The sequence below is a fragment of the Megascapheus bottae genome, chromosome 16 (assembly GCF_031878675.1).
Source record: "Megascapheus bottae isolate mThoBot1 chromosome 16, mThoBot2.hap1, whole genome shotgun sequence".
NCBI lineage: Eukaryota > Metazoa > Chordata > Mammalia > Rodentia > Geomyidae > Megascapheus > Megascapheus bottae.
This window is the reverse complement of record NC_143524.1, coordinates 36,718,416-36,742,745: the sequence shown is the minus strand read 5'-3', so window position 1 is coordinate 36,742,745 and position 24,330 is coordinate 36,718,416. Positions and strand designations below refer to the sequence as shown.

The 24,330-nt window shown below is 38.9% G+C and overlaps 1 protein-coding gene and 1 long non-coding RNA gene across 4 annotated transcripts in view; one reads left to right on the top strand and one right to left on the bottom strand.

The window, feature by feature from the left end:
• The window catches only part of LOC150053170 (uncharacterized), a 195,847-nt gene extending 182,673 nt beyond the window's left edge, over positions 1-13,174 (bottom strand). For both annotated transcript variants that reach the window (XR_016538077.1, XR_016538078.1), the window contains exons 1-2: positions 12,918-13,174; positions 4,432-4,467 (exon numbers count right to left, since the gene is read on the bottom strand). This is a non-coding gene — a long non-coding RNA (uncharacterized LOC150053170). The remainder of the gene's footprint in view (positions 1-4,431; positions 4,468-12,917) is intronic.
• A 44-nt stretch (positions 13,175-13,218) lies between these two features.
• Usp47 (ubiquitin specific peptidase 47) overlaps positions 13,219-24,330 on the top strand; it is a 76,140-nt gene continuing 65,028 nt past the window's right edge. Inside the window, exon 1 of one of the 2 annotated variants that reach the window (XM_090348144.1) lies at positions 13,219-13,523. In XM_090348144.1, coding sequence (XP_090204270.1) covers positions 13,485-13,523 — 39 coding nt within the window. In that variant the 5' untranslated portion in view covers positions 13,219-13,484. The remainder of the gene's footprint in view (positions 13,524-24,330) is intronic. The other variant, XM_090348145.1, reaches the window with a different exon arrangement.

Below are 24,330 nucleotides of genomic sequence, written 5' to 3'. Positions count from 1 at the left end.
TGCCAATAATATCAAATACTTACATAGAACTTACAATATGCCAGGCACAGTCCAAAGTGCTTTCTCTTTATTAACTCAGCTAATTTTCACAAATACCACAATTTTATTTCCAGTTGAACCATAGGAAAACTGTAAGTTGCTCAATGGCAGAGCAACAGTTTCAGTTAGATGGTCTATCCTCATTCAGCACACTCCCCCAGAATATGACTTTTAAAAATAGAAGGAAACACGAATATGGCAGCATGAATGTTTCTCTTTTTACTGTTCAATATCTCAGCCAGATATCTTTCAGGGTTAAAAGTCACAGTAGTGCTGGCAAATCAGACCAGTGCAATACTCACTCACAGAGTTAGGGAAGCAATCAACATAGTAAGATATGGATTTACATTTAGCATTCTCTTTTTCTCAGTTGTGCCGCTTGAACTCAGCACCTGGGCATTGTCTTTGAGCTTTTTTGCTCAAGACTGGTGCTCTACTACTTTGAGCCACAGCTCAGATGATTAACTGGAGATAAGAGTCTCATGGATTTTTCTTCCCCAGGCTGGCTTTGAAACTTAATTCTCAGATCTCAGTGTTCTGAGTAGCTAGGATTTCAGGTATGATTCACCAGTACGCTGCATTTACCATTCTTATTGATAAACTTTGTCCTAAGTGATCAAGACCGGGAATTTTGGCCAACAGTATTATGACATGGATGACTGAGTTTAAAAGTAAACTAAAGAGCTTGAAATGTGGCTTAGTGGCAGAGTACCTGTCTAGTAGGCATGAATCCCTGGATTAGATTCTTCAGTACCACATAAACAGAAAAATCCCAAAGTGGGGGTGTGGCTCAAGTGGTAGAGTGCTAGCTTAGAGCAAAAGAAGCTCAAGGAAAGTGCCCAGGCCCTGCGTTCAACCCCCTGGCAAAATTAATTAATTAATTAATTAAGGTACTTTTTTGAGAGGGTTCTGGTACTGGGGTTTGAACTCAGAGCCTTGTGCTCTCAGCTTTTTTGCTGAAGGCTGGCGCTGTACTACTTAAACCACATCTCCATTTACTGTTTTTTTGCTGGTTAATTGAGGATATGGGTCTGTTGGACTTCTCTGCAAAGTATGGCTTCATACTAGATCTTAGCCTCCTAAGTTACAAGATTCCAAGCTTGAGCCACTGGTCCCAGGCACAAACCAACTTATAATAGTGCTTTTCTAAATAAGCACAGGTAAAACTAAGTTTCGGAAACCACTATGGGTGGATGAGGAGATAACTAACCAACTTTCTATGTGGGCTAAAAAGTTTCCACTCTAAATGGTAATAAACAATACCATTTCTTTCTGGAAAAAAAAGATTATATGTAGGAAATAGTTTTAAGATGAAATTGTCACTTATTACTTAAATAATACTGAAATTTCCCAATCTATAACAAAATACTTTTCTTAAGTAAAGAAACAACTGGGCACCAGTTGCTCAGACCTGTAATCCTAGCTATCCAAGAGACTGAAATCTGAGGATTTTTGGTTCAAAGCCACACTAGACAGGAAGTTGATGAGATTCTTATCTCCAATTGACCACCAGTAAATGAATGAATGAATGAATGAATGAATGAATGAATGCCAGAAATCAGAACTATGGCTCAGGTGATAGAGCTTTGAGGGGAAAAAAACTGCTTAGAGATACCATCTAGACCCTGAGTTCTAGTTCCAGGACTGCCACACAGATTAAAAAAAAATGAAGAAACTAATTATTTTTGTGCCAATCTAGTAATAAACAAAAGTACCTAACTTCTTAGGTCCATTGTGTTAGGCAAGTCCTCCCTATAAATGTTCTAAAAATCACCTTTTAACTCAATGGTTATGTCCAGCCAGAACTTGTTCCACTACCCTCAAGACTTTATGTTCACATTTACAAATATATTTTGCCTTTATAGTGATGTTTCAGTTTGGGATAAGGCTGCCACGTATAACCACGAATATTGTGCAATACATATGGGCAGCTTGCTAAGGGTAATTGGAAACTAAATTCTAGCCTAGGTTCTGTTCATCTGTTTGTGAACTCTGTTGTGCCTTTACCAATATACACATTGACTAGAACTTGTCTAAATAGAGTGTGAGTTCCCTGAAAGCACAGAACTTTCTAGTCATTTATCTCATACAATCTGGGCAATATGTCTTTGTTGGAAGACTCTCAATAAGAATCTTTTTTTGTGCATGTGTGCCAATACTGGGCACAGTCCCTTAGCTTTATTGCTCCAGGCTTGTGCTGCACCCACCTGAGCTACATCTCTACTTACACTTTTTATGGTGGTTAAAGATAAGTCTTTCAGACTTTCTTGGCTGGGCTAGTTCCAAATCTTGATCCTCAAATTTATCCCTCCTGAGTAGTTAGGATCAAGTGGGAGCCACCAGATTCTAACTCAATAAATACTTTTTGCACTAAATTTCAGCATACTCTGAGATCTTCAGTTCTGACAAACTCCATCACTTTTAATCTTCTTTACTCAGTTATATAGGAAATCAGAAAGCACTTTGACCTTACACTCTCTTAAGCATTAATCACAAAGTCCAACACTGTAACAATATTTAGTAGAGGTTAGTTGGTTGTGATAAATGATTTTTGCTTATTTTCTATTTTTCCAATTACATTTTCTGATCTATTTTTATGATCTATTACATTTTATTATATTTTATCTTCCAACAATCTTGTATGATTATAATTCTCACACATGTAATAAATTTTAAAGTTTTAGTAGTTAAATCAAATGAGATTGTGAAATTTATGATTCTTCATAAACAACAGTGCCATATAAACTGCAGAAATCCAATAAATGTTGATTATTGACAAAAATGCTGATGATGACTGGAGTACAAACCTCTTTTCCTACAGAGCAGAAAATGAATGATAAAGTTTTTGAAATGGTCTACTGTAATTATTTTTGCATAAAAATATTCTATCAACAACATGTAAATGCTGTTTCTCACTGTTTCTACCAGAAGCTCACATAAACTGATAGGAAACTATTTCTTCACACATTTTTACTGGTTTTGAAAGATCTCAACTGACAAGTGTATATGATATTATGCAAAAACATATAAAACTCTATAGAATGAAGAGAAGGAAAAGAATAACCACTGTTAATCATGTTTTAAAGAAAATAATTTTAGGAGGAAAGGTAATAGTCTTCCATAAAAGACCACTATAAGGATTAAAACAGTATTTGTGTGAGGAGGTGGGGGGAAGGGTGTGCCAGCCTTAGGGCTTGAACTCATGGCCTAGGTAATATCTCTGAGTATTTTAGCTCAAGACTAACACACTACCACTTGAGCCACAGCTCCACTTCTGGCTTGTCTTCCTTCCTTCCTCTCTTGCTTTCTTCCTTTCCTTCTTCCTTCCTTCCTTCCTTCCTTCCTTCCTTCCTTCCTTCCTTCCTTCCTTCCTTCCTCCTTTTTCTTTGATGCTAACTGGAGATTACAGTCTAGTCCAGACTAGCTTCAAACTACAATCCTAAAATTATAGCCTCTTGAGCAGCTAGGATTACAGGTGTGAGACACCAATTCCTGAAAACACAAAAATTTTAAAGAATGGTGAGGCCATGTAATCATTTAGTAGAGTGAGCCCCATAAATACCTCAAGGACAAGTATGAGTGTTTAAAATGTCAAAAACCCATTGGCTGTACTTATCAAAGAAAGATCCAAAGACTTTCAATTTCCCAACTTTTTAAAGAATAAAAGTAATAAGAGACTGGAGTTATAGTTGGTCGACCCCTTGCCTGTCATGTGCAAGGCCCTGAGTTTGATCTTGAGCACTACCAAAAAGAAATAATAAAAGATATTTTTTTCCATTATAGGATGATTACACATATTACCATAAAGACAGTTGCTGCTTACTTAAGTGTAATAACTGACACTGTTGAGTTGAAAGGTATTGCAACCTGATTACTTGGTTTCTAATCCTGGGCCCACAATTTATTTGCCTTGCAGCCTTAGCAAATTTCTTCTCTTTTCATATTTCCTTGACTAAAACATAAGAATAATTATACTGGCTCAGAATATTGTTATGAAATCTGGGTGCCAGTGGCTCATGCCTATAATCATACCTACTCAGGAGGCTGAGACCTGAGGATTACGATGTGAAGCCAACCAGGGCAGAAAACTCCCCATGAGACTCTTATCTCCAATTAACCACTCAAAAACTGTAAGTGGCCCTGTGGTTCCAAGTGGTAAAACACTAGTTTGAGCAAGTGAACATCAGGGATGGTGCCCAGACCCTAAGTTCAAGTCCCAGGACCAAAAGGGGAGGAAAACAAGAGTTTTGTTATGGGGATAACAAAATTATGTGAATTATTTAATATAGGCTCTAGACTACAGTAAATATTTGATACAAATTTGTGATTGCTATTAAAGACATAATCATGAAATTTTGGTCTGAGAATGGATATCAATGGTAAAGCACTTACCTATCATGTGCAAGGCTCTGAGTTTGATCCTCAGCACTGTAAAAAATAAAAGTAGAAATTAAAACTGGTGCTGGGCATGGTGTCTCAGTCCTGTAATCTCAGCTACTTGGAAAGCAGAGATTGGAAGGATCATGGCTTGAGGCCAGTCTGGGGGTGGGGGGAAAGCAAGATCCTATCTCCTTTAATAAGGAGGCTACGGTAAGAAATAAGAACCACTCTGAAAAATATGAAAAGAAAACTAAAACAACTGGGCATTATGGTTCAGCTATGTAATCCTAGATACTCAGAGCCTGAGATCTGAGGATTTTGGTTTGAAGTCAGCCTGGACAAGAAAGTCTGTGAGAATCTTTATCTCCAATTAACTACCAGAAAATCAGAACATGGTGCTGTTGCTCAAAGTGGTAGAGTGCTAAGCTATGGCTCAAAGTGATACAGTGCTAGGCTTCAGCAAAAAAAAGCTCAGAGCTTGTACCCAGGCCCTGAGTTCAAGCCTCGTGACAAAACAAAAACAAACAAACAAAAACAGCAGAAGGATGGAGGCATGGCTCCAGTGATAGAGTACCTGCTGGCAAGCATGAGGCTCTCTAAGGACCTCTAAAACAATCTCTGAGACCACAAAAACAAAACAAAAAGCTTTTGTAAACTGAAGTGGATAAGGACATAAGTCAAGTTTTCATATTTTTAAAGATTTTTTTGTTGGTTTGCCTTTTGGTGGTACTGGAGTTGAATTCAGGGCTTTACATTTGATTACTCCGGCATTCTTCAACTTGAACTATACATGTACAGCTCAGATTTTTGTTGCTATTTTGGAGATGCGATTAAAAAAACTTTACTGGCTCAAACTGTTTTGTTTTGCATTTCAATATTGCTAATCTTTCTCTGAGTTTACAGTGAATTAAAAGCCACATGAATTCCCTCTATTTCTTCATTAAAATGTTACATTTCTAGGGTCTTGCTAGATTATGCTTTATTGACCATGATGTTTTAGATATTTTTTTTCTTTTCTTTTGGCAGAGCTGAGGACTGAACTCTTGCCCTTGCCAAGCAAGCGCTCTTCCACTGAACTAAATCCCTAACCTCTAAATTTTTTTTAAAATCATTTTTAAAATATGTTTATTGCTGTTACTAAGGTGTTGTATAGAGGGATTACTATTTCACAATAGTAATATCTTTACATTGAAAAGATGACTAACCTTTCAATATCCACTATTTTTATTCAGTTGATGACTTTAAGTTAATAGAACCCTTCAGTCTAATCGTTTCCCCAATTGTATTTTCTGGTATTTCTTTATTGATGTTGTCATTTCCATAATAAATATAAGCCACTGATCAATTTGCATCTCATCCTTAACTTAGCCAAAGAACCTATTTTCTGGCAAAGGTCCATAACTTTATTAATTTCTTCAATCTCTTTACTAATAATTGAAATTCTTGTCAGAGCTATTTTCCATATAGAACATTTAAATCATTTTTGCAGAGGTACTGTGTAAGTGAATAAGAGTAATCAACAATTAAACTCTATGCAAGTATAGCTAGAGAATAGTTAATATGATTTGTTCACCAGTCATGTGACTAATTTATTTATTCATTTCATACTTTTATGTTCAAAAGCACCTATTATATTCCAGGAAATGCTGAAGCTGCATATTCCTAGTGTAGTTCAGTCCAGTGCTAAGTTAATTATTGCCAGAATATATTTATTGCTCACTATATGCTAGGTAATGTATTGAAGATTTTAAGTACTTTATATCAATTTTCTCCCTTGTCAGATGAAGATAACAGTTATCTTTTAAATACAATTATTTAAAGAATTGAATGAAAACTATGTAAAGCACCTCAAACATGTATGTTTACATACATATATATGTGCATATAAAAAGTGATAGCATATACATATATGATATATACATATATGTATATATATTACCTATTAATGTGTGTAAATTACATGTGCATATATAAAACTAATTTATATATGTACATATATCGTCCCCGTACTAGACCTCCTCTTCTTCCCCTATCACTCTTATTCTTTGCCTTACATTTCCTTCCCTTAGATAACATGGGGGAATCCAGTTCTATTCCTGCAAGAATCTGTACTTAGCATCATCTTAAATCACTGGGACCACTTTGATCCCAATAAACTGAAAAAAGAAGAAACTCATTTTTTACTATAATGTAGCCTGCCCCCAATTTCAGCTGAGGTACCAAGAAAAAATAGTCTCAAAATGGAAATCTTAATCTTTTTTTTTTTTTTTTTTTTTTTGTCAGTTGTGGGCTTGAACTCTGGGCCTGGGTGCTGTCCCTGAGCTCTTCAGCTCAAGGCTACCGCCCTACCCCTTGAACCTCATAACCACTCCCGGTTTTCTAGTGGTTTATTTGAGACTTCAGTGCCCGTCCTGGTTTTGAACTGTGATCCTCAGATTTCAGCCTCCTGAGTAGCTAGGATCACAGGCGTGAAATTCCCATGAGAAATCTTAATTTTAATATCGTTTTGCAATTAGATTGCTTTGTCAGCAAAAGAGGAAGTGGCCTGCAGTGCCTTATATACAGGAATTCATGGCATTGAATGAGGACCTTTCAATTTGTAAGAAGACATTTAGGTTAAGAGGAAAATTTACCAAGATGTCTCTAGATGACTCCATTCATGGAGGGTTACCTCTCTGTCAAAGGAACTCATGGCTTTCCCCATATGAGAGACTTCCAACAATCCCTCCTATATTCTCTATGGACACTGGAAGCCTTATTGTCATTCTGAGTAGTGATAGAGCCAGTGTCCAGTCAGAGCATAGGCCTCTTTTTCAGTGGCTGACATCCAATAGTACAAGGACCAAATATTCAGAGATTTGTGTTTGGATAACAAATCCTCACATTAATCCTTGATTGGTCCTGGAAATACATCTAATTTGTCTTGGCAAACTGCTAAATTTTACAGAAAAATAGGAAATTCTCACAGCCATGGGGAAAGTGGCAAATAAAGCAATAATCATAGGATAGGTTCAGACATGATCCTAAACATGAACCTCACTGGTCTATAATATTCTATCAGGGAATGATAATGATATAAAACTTGGTAGAGGTTCTCTTAAGAGGTATGAAAGCAAGCATGACAAAGGCTATCAATTATAAAAGGGATATAACTCAAGGAACAGAAAAATTTCATGTACTTTTATAAAAGATTGGAAAAGCCTTCAGAAAATACACCAACATCAACTCTATGTCCATGGAAGGAGCCAGTGCTCCTAAGATTACATTTTATCTTTCAACAAGCCTCAGGCATTAGAAAGACACTTCAGGGGGAAGAAAGGGGGACAAAAATATAAGAAGGGGTATCAAGGTTCGAGAGGTAATGCGCCCACTACTTGAAAAATGTAACTTTGGGGCTGGGAGTTTGGCCTAGTGGTAGAGTGCTTGCCTAGCATGCACGAAGACCCGGATTCGATTCCTCGGTACCACATACATAGGAAAAAAGCCAGAAGTGGTGCTGAAGCTTAAGTGGTAGAGCTCTAGCCTTGAGAATGCCCAAGGACAGTGCTCAGTCTCAGCACTGACAAAAAAAAAAAAGAAAAGAAAAATGTAACTGTACATTACCCAACAATAAAATACAATTCAAAAAAACAAAAAAACAAAACAAGACACTTCAGGAACTGGGAGCATAGCCTAGAGCGGTAGAGTGATCGCCTTACATGCATGAAGCCCTGGGTTCGATTCCTCGGTACCCCATGCTCAGAAAAAGCCAGTACTGGCTCTGTGGCTCAAGTTGCAGAGCATTAGCCTTGAGCAAAATGTGTCCAAGGACAGTGCCAAGGCCCTGAATTGGAGTTCAAGCACCAGGACTGACAAAAAAAAAAAAAAAAGACACTTCATTCAGAAGCTTCAACTGGGCCCAACAGATGACTAAAACTCAGTTCTTCGTTCTTGGATACATTATGTATAACAATGGAGATTTGGAAAAGGAGAAAAGGGGAAAAGATAAGGAAGAAAGGCAGGCAAGCATTATGGCAGCCATGATTAGGGAAGCCATCTTTGAGGAAGAAAGGTAGCAAGCTGAGAAAGCCCACCTGCTATAAATGTAAAAAGTCAAGCCATTTCTCAGCGGACCACTCAGTAGCTCCTCCCAGTGCCTGTCTCCTCTCCCTTCCAAAATGGAAGATGAAGAAAGGCATTGCATAGTTGACTACCACCAAGAAGCAGGTACTAAACAAAGCCCTTCTGAGATTGAGAGGGATTAAAGTCCTTTAGTGGGGAAATGACAATGATTTATCAGTGAAGTTTCATTGACTATAACAAATGGACCACTTATAGACAGGGTTGTATGTGGACAGTCAGAAATTGTTTTTGGCTCAATTTTTACTATAAATCTAAATCTGCTTTAAAAAAAAACTACTAAGAAACATAGAAATGGAGGGAGGAAAGGTGAACAATGCAGTGCTGGTATTTAGTTTACATTATGTGGGAAACAAACTAAGCTACTTGTGGGCAGGAAGGAGAGGAGGTAACATTGTCCAAAAACAAAAGTACTCAATACCTAACTTAGGAAATTGTAGCGCCCCAAGAAAAACACCTTAATTAGAATAAAATTATATTAAAAAAAACGAAGAAGCTGATATTTACACACAAATAGTAACAGACAAAATACAGATTTTATATTAATTTCATCAGTTATCTTCACCAGTGTCCTCTTATGTTGCGAGATCTAACCCAGACTACCATAGTGCATTGAATTGTTATGTGGTTTGTGACAATTTCTCATAGCTTTAACAGTCTTGAGAAATACTGATTATACTAGAGAATGTCTCTCAATTTAAATGTGAGGTTTTTTTTTTCCATATTTTGACTAGTATTACAGTATAAACATTTTTTTGCCAGTCCTGGGGCTTGAACTCAGGGCCTGAGCACTGTCCTTGGGCTTTCTCAAGGCTAGAGCTCTACCACCTGAGCCACAGCACCACTTCCAGCTTTTTCTATGTATGTGGTAGCAAGGAATCAAACCCAGGTCTTTGTGCATGCTAGGCAAGCATTCTACCACTAGGCTAAACTCCCAGTCCCTACTATAAACATTTTTAAGTGAAGAGAAAAAGGAATATATTGCCAAAAAATTGTAAGAAAAGGATAGCTACTTCTACCCATGGAAACCATCAGGAGTGAGGTGGGGGAATTTAACTGAATCTCACCAAAGAAAGTCATAAACTAGTAAGTTATTAAATACTTATGATGTTATGTGCCAGGCACTGTCTTAGGCACTGAGATATTCATGCCAAACAGTTTAGACTGGGCGGTGTGAGGAGGCAGTATTTTAGGATGCCCAAATAGTAAGACTGAACTAGAGAAGAGCAAAAATCTAGAGGGAGAACATTTCAGAAAAAAATTACTGCAGAGACAAGTTTCATGTATTTCAAAAGCTAAGGGATGTAGTACATGGCTGGATCATTGAGTCCTAAAAGAAAATGTAATAGATGAGTATGAAAATGCAGACAGGATTATGTGCTAGGGGTTAAAAGGCCCTGGCAAATAATGTGAGTTTTATCTTGAGATGAAAAACCTTTGTAAGATTTTAACAAAGGTAAGGGCATAATAAGATACACTTGGTAAATATCACCCTAGTTGCTTGGTGAATTGTTAAGTGTTAAAAGCAGAATCCAGGAACCCAGTTGGAGTGATTTGAATTGGATGGGATATAAAAATGAATTTCAGATAAAGTTCAAGAATGGAAACAACAGCACATAAATTCTCAGGTTTGGGGCTTGACAAAATGAACTGATGGTATAATTTATCAATGAGGAAGAAATTGATGGAGAATGTGTTATATGAGGAAGGATGACTTGGAAATATGTTTAGTTGAGTTTAATTGAAATATATTTCAATTTATCCTTGCAGTTTTTTAAAATCTAAAAACAGTAAAAATTAAGCCTTAGCAATATTTAATCTACAGATCCAACATTGACATCTCATTATTCCTAAGTAAAAGTATACATTCTGCAAAATGGAAAATATTTCAGGAATCTATTTTATTTCCTTTTAGTACAATTGGGAACAACTCCAGTTTTGGGAGTTAAATAGATTTACTAATTACATTATTATGTCATTAAATCAACCCTAGATGAAAGTGCCTAAAGGACTGGAAATAATACTGCAAACATAAGCAAAAAAGATGATAGAGATTAATTCTAAAATGAGCTCCACAGATGCCACCCACCTCACTAAAATCATGGATATGATCCCTTTCTCTCACTGTCTCTGTGGAGATGATCAGCACAGGCTTGAAAATAATTTCTTTCTGTGATTTAGTTAAAAAATGATATATGTGGGGCTGGAAGTGTGGCCTAGTGGTAGAGTGCTTGCCTAGCATTCATGAAGCCCTGGGTTCAATTCCCCAGTACCACATAAACAGAAAAAGTTGGAATTGTGCAATGGCTCAAGTGGTACAGTGCTAGCCTTGAAAAAGCCTAAGGACAGTGCCCGGGCTGTGAGCTGAAGACCTAGAACTGGCAAAAAAGTAAAAAGAAAAATTTTTTTAAATGATGTGGGGGCCGGGAGTTTGGCCAAGTGGTAGAGTGCTTGCCTAGCATGCATGAAGACCCGGGTTCGATTCCTCGGTACCACATACATAGAAAAAAAAAAAAGCCGATGCTGAGGCTCAAGTGGCAGAGCTCTGGCCTTGAGAAAGTCCAAGGATAGTGCTCAAGCCCAGAACAGGCTAAATAAATAAATAAAAAATGATATGTGTATATGTGTGTGTGTGTGTGTGTGTGTGTGTGTGTGCTATCCAAAGGGAAAACTGTGGTGATGCAAAATTTAAAGGGCTCCAAAATTTAGTGGTGAAAATTAATGCTAACGCAATACTTTAAAAGTTAAATTATTTTCAAAAATTCATGATAAAAATATTAAAAACATATATACAAAATCACTACTCCCCTCCCAAAACAACACACATGTAAAATTAAACTTGAAGTTTCAAGCTATTGAGAAATCTTCTGAGGAAAGGCTTCAGTTTTGAGCTTATTAAAAATATAATTCTAGTGGACATAAGAGAAGATGAGAGATTCCTAGTTCAGTTTCAACCAAGACCTTTACTTGATGGCAAGGAACTGAGGAAAAATGAGTACTTGTATTAGAAAGAGCAAAGGGGCATTATGTTTTTCAGCTTGTGATACTCTTTAAAACTTTAGAAAGTAGCTGAAGCATTCACTTTATTAATTATCCTACAAAGTATTAAAGATTTGTAAAATGAATGAAACTTAGTTCATTAAATATCTTGAGGGGTGTATTTTTTTAAACTAATTCTTTCTCCTTTTTTTATTAGCTTATACTTGTTAGGAGGAGAGGATTTCATTGTTACAACTCCACATATACAGGGATTTTTAAAATTATATCCTCGAATAAAAAATTAATCTATTTTTAATGTTTATCTTTTTCTTTGTGCCTGTCCTAGGGCTTGAATTCAGAGCCTGAGTGCTGTCCCTGAGCTTTCGTACTCAAGGCTAGCTTTCTACCACTTGAGCCACAGCTCCATTTCCAGCCTTTTTTTTGGTGGTGGAGAGTTACGCAGCCTTTGTTTCCAGGGCTGGCTTTGAACCTTAGCTCTGTGTAGGTAAGGATCACAGGCATATGCCACGGGTACCGGATTTGTTGGTTGTTTTGTGAACAGTACAATTTTCTAAAAAGTTTGGAGAGCACAGACTTCAGGAAGTTAGTTGATGCGGTAGAGGGTAGATCTCGGTTGGATTATTTCAGCATGCTGCAAATGTTTGTATTCATGGGAGCCTTCATAGAAGACACCTTACTGAATTTTCACAATGGAAGGGTTAGGAAAAAAAAAATTTTTTTTTCAGTCCTGCAGCTTGGATTCAGGGCCTGAGCGTTATCCTTGGACTTTTCTCAAGGCCACAGCACCACTTAGGGCTTTTCTGTGTATGTGGTACGGGGGAATGGAATCTAGGGCTTCGTGCATGCCAGGCAAGCGCTCTACCACTAGGCAACACTGCCAGCCCGACCTCCCCCCGCCCTTTTTTTCCCCCCTTTTCTTTCTTTCTTCCTTTTTTTTTTTTTTTAAATTTCTCTTAAAACGTTTCTTCAAGGAAGATTCTGGAGTGAACCGCATTGTTGACCTGCCTCAAAGCCTTTGAGCCCCAGCCTTGGCCTTGCTGTGGGCAGCAAGCTCCAGAAAGGAGGTTCCCTCCAAAGCAGGGTCGGGAAGGGAGGACCGGGTTTGCAGGGTCTCCGGCCGGAGAGGGACACTGCGGCCCCGCAGGGGGGGATCAGGGGGCGGTGGGGGGGGGAGGGGAGGAAGACCAGGGAGCCAGGGGAGGACAAATAAGAAGCAGTCTTTTCTCAACGGGAAAGACCCGGAGCCTTGAGGCAGAAGCCGGGAGGTAGTTCCTGGTGCTGTCCTCACCAGGAAGAGACAAAAGGTGTGTGGACAGGGACGCTGCTAACAGGAAGAGAGAAGAGCAGGGGAGATGGGGTCCAACTCCGGGCTTTTCTACCGAGTTTTCCCGCTAGGCAGAGACAGTAGCGGTCAGGAAGGACGCCGGGGGCCTGGTCCTTTCCCGGCGGGCGGCACGAGTCCCAGAATGGCAGCAGCGGCTCTCCGCACACGAAAAGCAGGCGTACGGCCTCTCACCCGTTACTGTGCACCCTTAGGCTGAGTAAGAGGCGAGGCGACCCGGAGCGAACGGCAACTGACCGCGCACCTGAGGCGCCAGGCGCCCGGCTGGAAGCCCGAACGATCGAATTCTCGCGAGAGCGGCAGCCGCCATTTTTCCATTGATTGCCGCGGGCGGGGGGAGGGGCCGACGACGAAGGCGGCGGCGGCGGCGGCGGCGGCTGCGACGAAGGCGGTGGTAGTGGTGGCGGCGGCAGCGTCCTGAGTCGGTGTCTGCGCGCTGGTGTCTGAGGCCAGAGCTGAGGCCTCCGCGGTTGCCGGAGTGCAGGCGGCTGAGAGAATGAGTGCCGTCGCTGTTTTCTCCTGAGAGAAGCGAGCCGCCGCCACCCTCTTTCCTTCCCCCCCCCCCCTCCCGGCAGGGCGGTGTGGAGCGGCCGGAGTCGGAGCGATGGTGCCTGGCGAGGAGAACCAGCTCGTCCCGAAAGAGGTGAGAGGCCGGCGGGGGGTGGGGGGGGAGGCTAGGCCCGAAGCCTGCATTCGCTCGAGGCAGCGCAGGCCCCGGCGAGCGGCCGGCCTCGGGCCCAGGGGCGGACTGTGGGCCGGGCGGCGGCAGAGGCGGCGGCCGGGGAAGGAGGAGGCGTGGGGCTGGCGGTACGGTGGGCGCGGCGAGCAGTTATGAGACGGGCTGGATGTGAGGGGGGCCCGTGGAGCCGAGCTTCCCCCACCCCCCCGCCCTTCCCTTGGTGTGTGCAGGGTGGACGTGGAAAAGAGCGGACGGGCCGGAGTGGAGCCGCGGCTCCGAGGGAGGTGGGGGGGGGGGCTGGCCTTTGAAGTCCGGATTTAACACGTCGAGCCGGAGGAGATCGTTTCAAAGAAAACATTGGGAGCAGCTGCCCGTGGGCACGACTGGGTGACGGCGCCCCGCTTCTGGGTTTGACAGTGGCGGTGTCCAGCTCTCAGGGCTTGTGAAATGTACACCCCAGGCGAGGGCTGTGGGATGCCAGAGTTTAGAAAGACTTTTTTTTTTTTTCAACTCCTGTTACTTCGTACTACTACTACTGGCCTGCGTAGGTAGGGCCTACCCTAGATCCTTGTGGGGGGGGGGGCAGGGGTGTGTGTGTGTGGTAGTAAATAGGACTTGCGTGCCAAGGTGGGAGATAGCCGAACCTTGCCATACGGGGAGTTGAACTGGGGTGTTTTGTTTTGTTTTATTTCATTTTATTTTTAGTCATTGGATTGTGTGTGCCAATCTGGGCGACTTCTTAAATTCTTAAAAGCCAGTGTGACATGAGAAGCCTTGACTGTTGGGGCTTCCTTTTGAATAATAGTAGTAGAAGGTGAAGGGGGTGTGTGTGTGGGGGGGGGGTAGAACCCAACACTAGCCGGTGAAATTTCAAACATATTAATAGAATCGCTGTGGCCTTTATAAATATCTCCCGCGTATTCAAACGTATTTTTAACTGATGAGCCTCAGCCTAGTGCTTTGATTTTTATTTCTCATAGATCTTAAATAGAAGGAATTGTTAGGTTGAGATTATTAGCTAGGGAGGATCGTGATGTTTGGAAGGATCTGTTAGAAATCCTTGGTTATTTCATCTTTTGGAAGGTTGAAATTAGACAGGACGGTGATTTGAGAGTGATTGTTATAAATCCTTGATATTTTTGTTTTTTTGTAATTTGGAGGAGTTTGTAGTTGGACAAATATGTTCAAACACAGTGATTTTATTGAAGCTATCTATGGTACATAAAGATTTTCCAACTTTTATTAGTGGGACAATGGTAGTAGTTTTGCCAGAAATTTATTTATTTTAAGGCATTGTTATTTGTCAGTATTTATCAAGCATCACCTAACTCCAAGCAAAGCATATAAACAGATGAATCAATTAGAACTTTGGGAGCTTTCTAAACTAGGAAAAAAGGGGAAAGTACTTGCTCCAGTCAGGACCTGAGTTCTTTATATGACATAGGTGGCTCTTACAAGGAAGAAAGGTGAGGGGGCTAAAAGAAAAAGGTGTACAGATGTATTTCCTTCTAGAGCTTCATATTGCTTGTTCCCATTCCTAAAAAATCCTTTCTAATATTTCAATTGTTAAAATATATGTCTGGAATTAAGATAGCTCATTAGATTTCTATTTCTTTCATAGTGTGATTTATAGGAATCTTATTATAAATGTACACATTTGTAGGAATATGTCAGCTGTGTAAAAAACTTATACTGTAATGCTGCTTTTTGTGGCAGTTTAAAGATTAAATGCCTCTCCTCCTTTGGACTAACTTCCTTATCTAAGGCTTTAAGCTCATCATAACTCCTTCTCTTCTTTTATTCTTCTGGATTTTCTATTCTTTAGAGTCATCTTCAATCTTTTTTCCTTTATTCCTTCTTTCTTGTTTCCTTTCCTGCCTCCTGAAAGGAAGCATGCACTATAGGCTCTCACACCTGAAGACTGTGTTGAAGACTATTGCTAGAGGTCCATATCTTTTTAGTTAGCTAGCTAGTTTTTTCTTCCTTGGTGGGCTAACTCATTTTGTCATCCAAATAGTTTCTTGCACTTCTATATTTGTTTCTGGATTACTAGAAATCATTTTTGAACATTATTAGTGATCTCTTAAATGACCAAATGCATTGGCTTGTTTTTTTTCTTCTTTTTTGCTGCTTCTCTTTGCTGTTTTTTTGTTTTGTTTTGTTTTGTTGTTGTTGTTGTTGTTTTTTTTGTTTTTTTTTGCCAGTCCTGGACTTGAGCTTAGGGCCTGAGCACTGTCCTTGGACTTTCTCAAGGCTAAAACACTACCACTTGAGCCTCAGCACCACTTCTGGCTTTTTTCTAATGTATATGGTACCTAGGAATTGAACCTGGGTCTTTGTGCACAGTAGGCAAGCGCTTTACCACTAGGCCAAACTCCCGGCCCCTTCTGTTGTATTTTTAATTATCACTTTCATTTGATATTTGACATTCAAGTACTAGAATACAGTACTAAAGCTAAGAGAAGAGCATGTTGATCATCTAATGAATTTAACATCTTCACTTTTCAGATGAAAAAATTAGAGATAGAGGCCTGAGAGTGGCTTATTGAGTATTAAATAATGAATGAAAGGCAGATCAAGGACTACAACTCATGTACTTTGCTACCATTCCTTGATTATACTTTATAGATCCTTTTACATAACTTTGAGACTGTAGGAATAGTTTATAATTACATATATACACATGTATAAATGCATATACATTGAAATAAAATTACTATGGTAAAGGATCATTAATAATATATAATTTGTATGTTTTTTCTTTTTTCTTTTTTTTAGGGTTTTTGTATGTGGTCTCTGTTACTGCATGTAGCTCTTGATTGAGTGTATGCCTGATTACAGTTGTTGAGATTGAGTGCATTCAGGATAATATGGCCTTGGCTTTTACATTTTCAAATTGTAGAAGAAAAAAATCAAAGTAATATTCTGCAGCACATGAAACTGTGAACTTAAAATTTTAATATTCAGAGAGCCATGCTATCATTTATTATTTTCTGCCAGTTTCTGCAGAGTTGACAAGTTGCTAAAGAGGCTCTATGAAGGATAAATGTGAAACTATGTAATTTAGTATTCAAGGCTCAGTACAGTTGGTTCTGGCCACAACCTGCCCTTCCCCATCTTATCTCTTTTCTCATGAAACAAGTTTTAATGTAGCCAAACAGGTTTCTGTCTAACTTGGTTTTCACTTCTATTTGTGCTGTCTTCTCTTTCCAACTTCTCTCCACCTTGTTCAAAACATTTGTACACATTTTTTCTATAGGACCCTGATATCTCATTCCAGAAAGCCTCTTCTAACCATTTTACCTTTGGCATGGCAGTGTCTTAAAGACCTCTTATATTTGAGTGGGATTCATTTGGCAATTAATCAGTAGTGCTCTCCAACACATTTTATGGTTTCAAAACATAATGTACATTTTTATATTATTTGCTGTGAATTTAGGAAAATATTCTTCCTGAAGAAAATACTAATAAATATTTATTAATATGGGTATAAAATGGTAAGGAAACTTAGGATTCTACTGAGAATCCTCTACTTGGGGGTTTTCTGTAGTATAACAGGCAAGCTGTTTTCCAACTCTGGCTAATCTTTAATAACATCTTTTCTTAGAAGAGACATTACTTTTAAGTTTTGTCATTGAGAGAAATCTAGATCTCTGTACTATCATCTTTTGATAGTTACCTCTGGATAACATGGACATCTTTTTTTCACATTGTAATATTTATCATTGTTAAAGATGGAGGAGGGTAGTAAGAAGGCATACTCTTGGTTTTGGAGTCTGAGCAGCCTAAATTCCTTAGTTTAAATTCCTCTCCTCTGAACATAATTTACCGTATTTTTTGGACATAAGATAGCATTTTTAGTATTCCTAAAAAATTGTACACAGAAAAGAACAATTACTGTTTGGTGTTCATTGAGAACACAACTTTTAGCTTCACTGTTTCACTCTGACATATGTCTTAAATTGTGGCATATTGATAGTATTGGCTTAGAATTACTTGATTTTACTATCATATTGTTGCTTTGTTGTCTTATTGTTCTTGTAAGGATTTGGGGCATTAGCATTTATTGAATACTCATTTTGCATCCTACTGTATTCTGCCATAGAGGGAAAAGTTAGTATGGGCAAATTTTATTCTTTTGTCTAATGTCTCATAGCATAACTAAGGAGAATGTATTTATTTACTAATGCTTTTAGGAGAATATTTTTATTACCAGGACTGTATGAATATAAAAGAAATAGGAAAAAAAGGAAAGAAAAATAGACATACTGTGGAGCCCATCTCACTGAGTTTTTTATGCAAACTGCTACTTCGGTTTGGCAATGATTTGGAGCATCTGATGATAATAGTAGTACTAGTTAATCATTCCTCAGTATTTACTTATATACCAGGAGCTGTCATATATGCTTTTTATGTATTGAGTTGTTTCACAACTTCACCCTGTATAAGGGGTGGTATTGGAAAGATTCTCCAAAAAGCAACTTGTTTTCCACCTTGTCTTTAATTTTTTAATTGTGTATGTGTGTGGGGGGGGGCGGTGCTTGGGTCTCCTAGCTTTTTTGCTCAAGGCTAGTGCTCTAACACTTGAACTACAGCTCTGCTTCTGGCTTTTTTGTTGTTGTTTTGTTTTGTTTTTGGTTAAATGAGGTAAGAGTCTCACAGATTTTCCTGCCAGAGCTTGCTTGCTTCTAATTATTGTTCCCACACCTCAGCCTCTGGATTTGCTAGGATTACAGCCTCCCTAAAGGCAACTGCATTTTTGGTAGTGTTCCTTGATGTTTTTTTTATATATATTTTTTATTGTAATTAATGGAAGGGTTACATGATATTTGCCAGATAAATGGTGCATTAATTCCCATACATTGATAACCCTTTCACATGTCTTGGTCCCCATTTCCCTTCCCACCTCCCCCACCCCTCATCTTGTTTTCCCCCAATGTTCCTTGATTTTTTAAGTTCAGGCCCCAGTTAGTTGCACAGAGACCCACTTCTCAATCTGCCAAATCACCCCACTGTTGTCATATTGTAAGTTGTTTGGATAAATCAATATTTCAAAAATTTTAAAAACAACCGTTTACTATTTACAGATGACCCTGAGTACTTATGAATATTTTCTTCTCCTATGTAACTTTGTTTTCTCAGAGTTAATAGTTCATTTTTTTTAAATTTTGTATTTCTTCATTTGTGTATAGTGCTTGTTAATTTAGCTCAGTGGTTCTCAGCTACAGGAAGAGACATGGTCTTGTACTTCCCTCTCCCCATTACTTTTTTTCCCCCCAGCAGTGGGGCTTGAACTCAGGGCCTGAGCACTGTCCATGGACATTTCTCATGGCTAGAGCTCTACCACTTGAGCTATAGCACCACTTCCAGCTTTTTTCTGTGTATTTGGTACTGAGGAATGGAAGCTGGGTCTTCGTGCATGCTAGGCAAGCACTCTACCACTAGGTCAAACTCTCCCCCCCCCCCCCCTCGCCCATTACTTTTTGACAGTAACAGGAGAAAAAGAGGGGAAGAGTATGTGTTACTGACACTCAGTGGTTATAAGTTAGTAGGTTTGTTTGTTTTCTTTTTCTTTCTTTTTTTTTTTTTTTGGCCAGTCCTGGGGCTTGAACTCAGGGCCTGGACACTGTCCTTGGACACTTTTGCTGAAGGTTAGTGCTCTGCCATTTGCGCCACAGCACCATTTCCAGCTTTTTCTGTGGTTCCAAGGAATCTAACCCAGGGTTTTATGCATGCTAGATGAGCACTGTACCACCAGGCTATGCTCCTGGCCCTGGGTATAAGTTAGGTATTCTTTTTTTTTTGGGGGGGGGGTGAGGGTCATGGGGCTTGAACTTGGCCTGGGTGCAGTTCCTGAGCTCTTTAGCTCAAGGCTACCACCTACCCTTGAGCCAAGCCCTACTTCCCGTTTTCTAGAGGTTAACAGGAGACAAGAATCTCAGGTTCTTTTGTGCCTGGACTGGCTTCTAAACTTTATCCTCAGATCTGTCTCCTGAGTAGCTAGGATTACAGGCATGAGCCACCATGCCTGTCTTGAGGACCTTTTTAATAGTTTTTTTTTTTTATTAAGAGACAATTAAAAAAAAAAGACTGTACATATGTGAAAATCTTGTTTTTCCTCTGGTTAGGTGTAGTTTGGGCCTGGCAGAGAATTCTCAGCATAATTTTTTTCCAGGATTTTGAAGGCATTTTTCTACTCTGTTGCTATGGACACATCAGAGGTTTTTTTTTTTCCCTCACCCCTGGTTGGAGAGTTGTCTATAGCGGCTTGGAAAATCTTTGTCTTTAGAGTTCAGAAATGTCTGTATTACATAAATTAATGTAGGCCTGCTTTTTTTTTTTTTAATTTGTGTTAGTCTTAGTGCTTGAACTCAAGAGTCTGAGCATTTCCCATTACCTTTTTGCTTAAATCAGTGCTCTCTCACTTGAGCCACAGCTCCACTTTTGACTTTTTGGTGGTTAATTTGCAATAAGTGTTTCATAGACTTTACCGCCTAGGTTGGCTTTGAACCATGGTCCTCAGCATCCTGAATAGGTATGATTACAGGCATGACACTGAAGCCCAGCTGAGGTCTGATGTTTTCCATGTTGTATTTAAGGTAGTCTTTTCAGTAAGTAATTTATTTGTTAGCTCTGGAAACTTTTCTTAAGTTTCTAGATTACAGGGAAGGAGATTGAACATTTCCAAAATAATAGAGCATTATGACAGCTCAAGTTCAAAAGAAAAGATTGTATTGAAGATAGGAGATTGAAAAAAAAGCATTAAATATATGTTTAAGTAGATAAATACATGTCTTAAGAAAAATACTATATATCTCCTACTAACAAAAATGTATTAGTATTAAAGACATTCTTTTGTTCAGGCAACACTTCTAGGTGTCATAATATACAAAGACATATTCTTACATGTTCGTTGGCCATGTGGGGTTTAAACTCAGGGCCTGGTACTTGTTAGTGAGACACTCTACCACTTGAGCCATGCCTTCTAGCCTGAAGCATATTCTTTTTGTATGAAGTTTATTACATAGGTTTTCAATTATTCTCTAGGTATTTCTTGCTTAAAATATAATGTAGAGGCATTCTGTGCTACAGTTTTTGGTAAAATGATTGTGTTTGACAAATGATCCTTTTCATCAAAATTCCTAAAGAGCATCCTAGTTCCTGTTGGTGTGGTGCTAAGAAGCAGTGAAAAGTCTTACCTAAAGAAAATCTAGCCCTCTTGTATCCCATAAAAGCTTTTCTGATTCTTCTCTTTCAGCCCAACTGCATTTTCCTAATTCTAAAGCTCCATAGTTCTGTATATTTTGGCATTTGAAAGGCCATTCCCCAATATTTGCCATTTGTCTTAGTGCGTGCTTTTGTTATATTAGAAGCTCCTTAAAGTCAGAACACCATAGCTGGAGTTTCTGGGTTCATATTTGCCTTTTACATTACCTTGGACAAGTTATCCAGTACCTAAGTTAAATAAAAGTAATAATAACTACTTCATGTTTGACTAGCTGGGTACCGTGACATACAACTTGGGTGTGGGATACACACAACTACACACAGTACAACTTGTCAGTGGTATAAGGCCATGGCACTGATCTTAAATGATAGGTTTGCTTGCATGGTCATGTAAGACCTATTCTTATTGCTTCAGTTGAGAGCTGTAATATATTAAAAATAAAAAGTTGCTTATGCTAATGGTCTGAGGAAAATTAGTCTATACGACTTAGAAAGTGTCTATAATTTACTAGGATTAAAAATTACTTATTTGTAATGATTCAGTGTGAAATGTTAAAGTAGGATGCATATTAAGAACAGTTTGTTTCTAAGAGAAATTTATATCTTTGATATTTCTGATATATAACGAACTCTGGACTAGAATCATTGACATGAATAGAAAAGACTCTCCCTTCTCAGTTGTCTCATTAGCTACTTTATATTTGATGATATATAATAACTAGCTGCTAAAAGACCTGTACTGTTAAATAGTATTTGTACTTAATGTAGATTAGTGGCTTTAGAATCAAGTAAAATTAAATAAGAGCTAAGTGATATGATCAAGAAAAAGGTCTGGAATTTAAATCTTTCTAAATACAGAGAATCTAATACCTTTGGTAAGATGATAGGTTTATCTTTAGAAAAACCATGAACTTCTATGTTAGTCTGCTTCTGTTGCTCTGACCAAAAGTGACTGACATAAACAAAAGGGAGGGAAAGATTTTTAGCTCTTAGACTCTAGTTTGGCCCTTTTGCTTTGGATATATTGTGAGACATGGCATTATGTTGAATAGGGTTTGGTACACCAACGGTGCTCACTTGATGGTTGCACGAAACAGAGAGAGAACACGGAACCATGGACAAGATATACTGTTCAAGGATATGCTCTACTTACACAGTTTGTCCAGTGAAACCTTGCCATCATTTCCACTACCTTCCATTAGTTCAATGAATCATACATCAATGGATTAACCCATTGTTGAAGTCAAAGCTTTCGTGTTTCAGTTAACTCTGACCAGTGCTGCACTGGAGACTCGCCCTTTAACAAAAGAGCCTTTGGGAGAATATTCTGTATCTAAACTGTAATGAAATCTCTACTGTAACAAAATTGCTAGAGTAATCAAAGTATGTAGTTTGATTTATAGATACCTTCTTGTTTTAGATCATACCTATTTTTGTTTATTTTAAATACATTTTAATTAGTGCAGATTTCCATAGTTTCTAATTTTTGTGGAATTTATTCACTTAAAGGTACCAAGAACCAGAATTTAAAAATGAAGGACAGCAGTCTATCCTAATGGAAGAGACAGAAATGTATTAAGATGAATATATATTATGGAAATGGGGACATCAATGAGGAAACAGCTTTGTTGAAGGAAATCTAAGAACGTAATATTGGAACTAGACCACAAAAGAAAATATGACTTATATATGAGTTTTTAAGGAATAGTAGTTAGATTATGAAAAAAATGTATAAGGGCCTGGAGTATACTTAGTGTATTATACTTAGTGTAGGTGCATAATTCCAACAGGTTGTGTATAAAAATTCCAGAGCCTTCTATATGTGCTTAGAATTTAGATTTTTATTGTATAGACATTAGCGAATAAGAACAATTTTGGAATTTTTCTACAAAAAAGGTAACCTCCTTTTATATATTTTAACATAGTCTAGTTACTAAATTTGTTCACAGAAACATTTTCTTAGATTTTTATGTCACTATGTTACTATAAAAACTTGCATACAGCAGTGGCTAATGCCTGTAATCCTATCTACTCAGGAGGCTGAGATTTGAGGATCAAGGTTCAAAGCCAGCCCAGGCACAGAAGAACCTGAAACTCTTGGCTCAAGGGTAGGGTGGTAGCCTTGAGCTGGAGAGCTCAGGGACAACATCCAGGCCCAGGGGCAGGGCAGTAGCCTTGAGCTGAAGAACTCAGGGACAGTGCCCAAGCCAAGTTCAAGCCCCATACCCCCCCCCAAAAAAAATCTTGAATACAAATGAAAATGAATGGAACATTTGCAAATGTTACTTTCTTTCACCTTTAAAAAAATTGGAATAATACAATTAAGTTCTTTTGTTTGTTTGTTTGCCAGTCCTGGGCTTGAGCTCAGGGCCTAAGCACTGTCTTTGGACTTTCTCAAGGCTAGAGCTCTACCACTTGAGCCTCAGCACCACTTCTTTCTTTTTTTCTGTGTATGTGGTACCAAGGAATCGAACCTGGGTCTTCATGCATGCTAGGCAAGCACTCTACCACTAGGCCAAACTCCCTGCCCACAACTAGGTATTTTTTAAAGAGTGAAATCTTTCTGCCATGCATTGGTGGCTTATACCTGTAGTCCTAACTAGTTAGAAGTCTGGGACCAGGATTGTAGTTCAAGACCAGCTTGGGCAGAAAAATTATAGAGAGATCCCTTCTCACCTAATAGCTGGCCATCATGGCACACACTCTATCATTCTAACTACATGGGAAGCTGAGATGAGGATTATAGTTCCAAGACAGTCCAGGTAGAAAATTAAACTCTGCAAGATTCTCATCGCAGTGAAAGAAGCTGGGTATGATAACACATTTCTGTCATCCCAGCTACTACTGGAAGCCTACCAGAGCTCAGACCAAGCATGCACCCATGCAGAAATTAGATCCTATCTAAAAAATAACACTGCAGAAAATGGGCTGGAGGCATGAGTTAAGTGATAGAGTACCTGCCTAGCAAGTGAGAGACCTTGAATTCAAAGCCCAGTACCAGTAAAATAAAAGTTTCTCATTGTAGTGCATCTTAGAGCGTGTTCTTCATGTTAGTTGTTTTGATAGGGTATCCTTTGACATAATTGTCACTTGTTTAATATGGATAACATGCAGTTGGTGATTTCAAGTAGGCTAACCAAATAGGTCTGTCTCTTACCTCTAGAATAGTGCCAGTAGCTGGTCTGTGGAGTATAGATCTGTTTTGAAGTCCTGAGAAGTTTCTCATACTTGTTCCTGTTAGGAGTTTGCAGATGAGAACTTCACTGTACTTAGAATAACTTCTAGTTTTTATAAGAACCATGCCCCCCAAAATGCTTACAATGATGTGGTTTCTTAACCTTTGTAATATAGAACACATTCTTTCAGTGTTTTTTGTAGCTGTTGCTTCCTTAGGCACCTTAACATTGGTCTGTTTATGGGCATTTGGCTTGGGTAGTGTCCTTCATGATCTCTCTCTCCTTCCTGGACTGGAATGACATGGTGTGGCAGTAGCAGCACAGTATCAGTGATTGAAAAACAGAAAGGAATGATTTCAGTGAAAGAA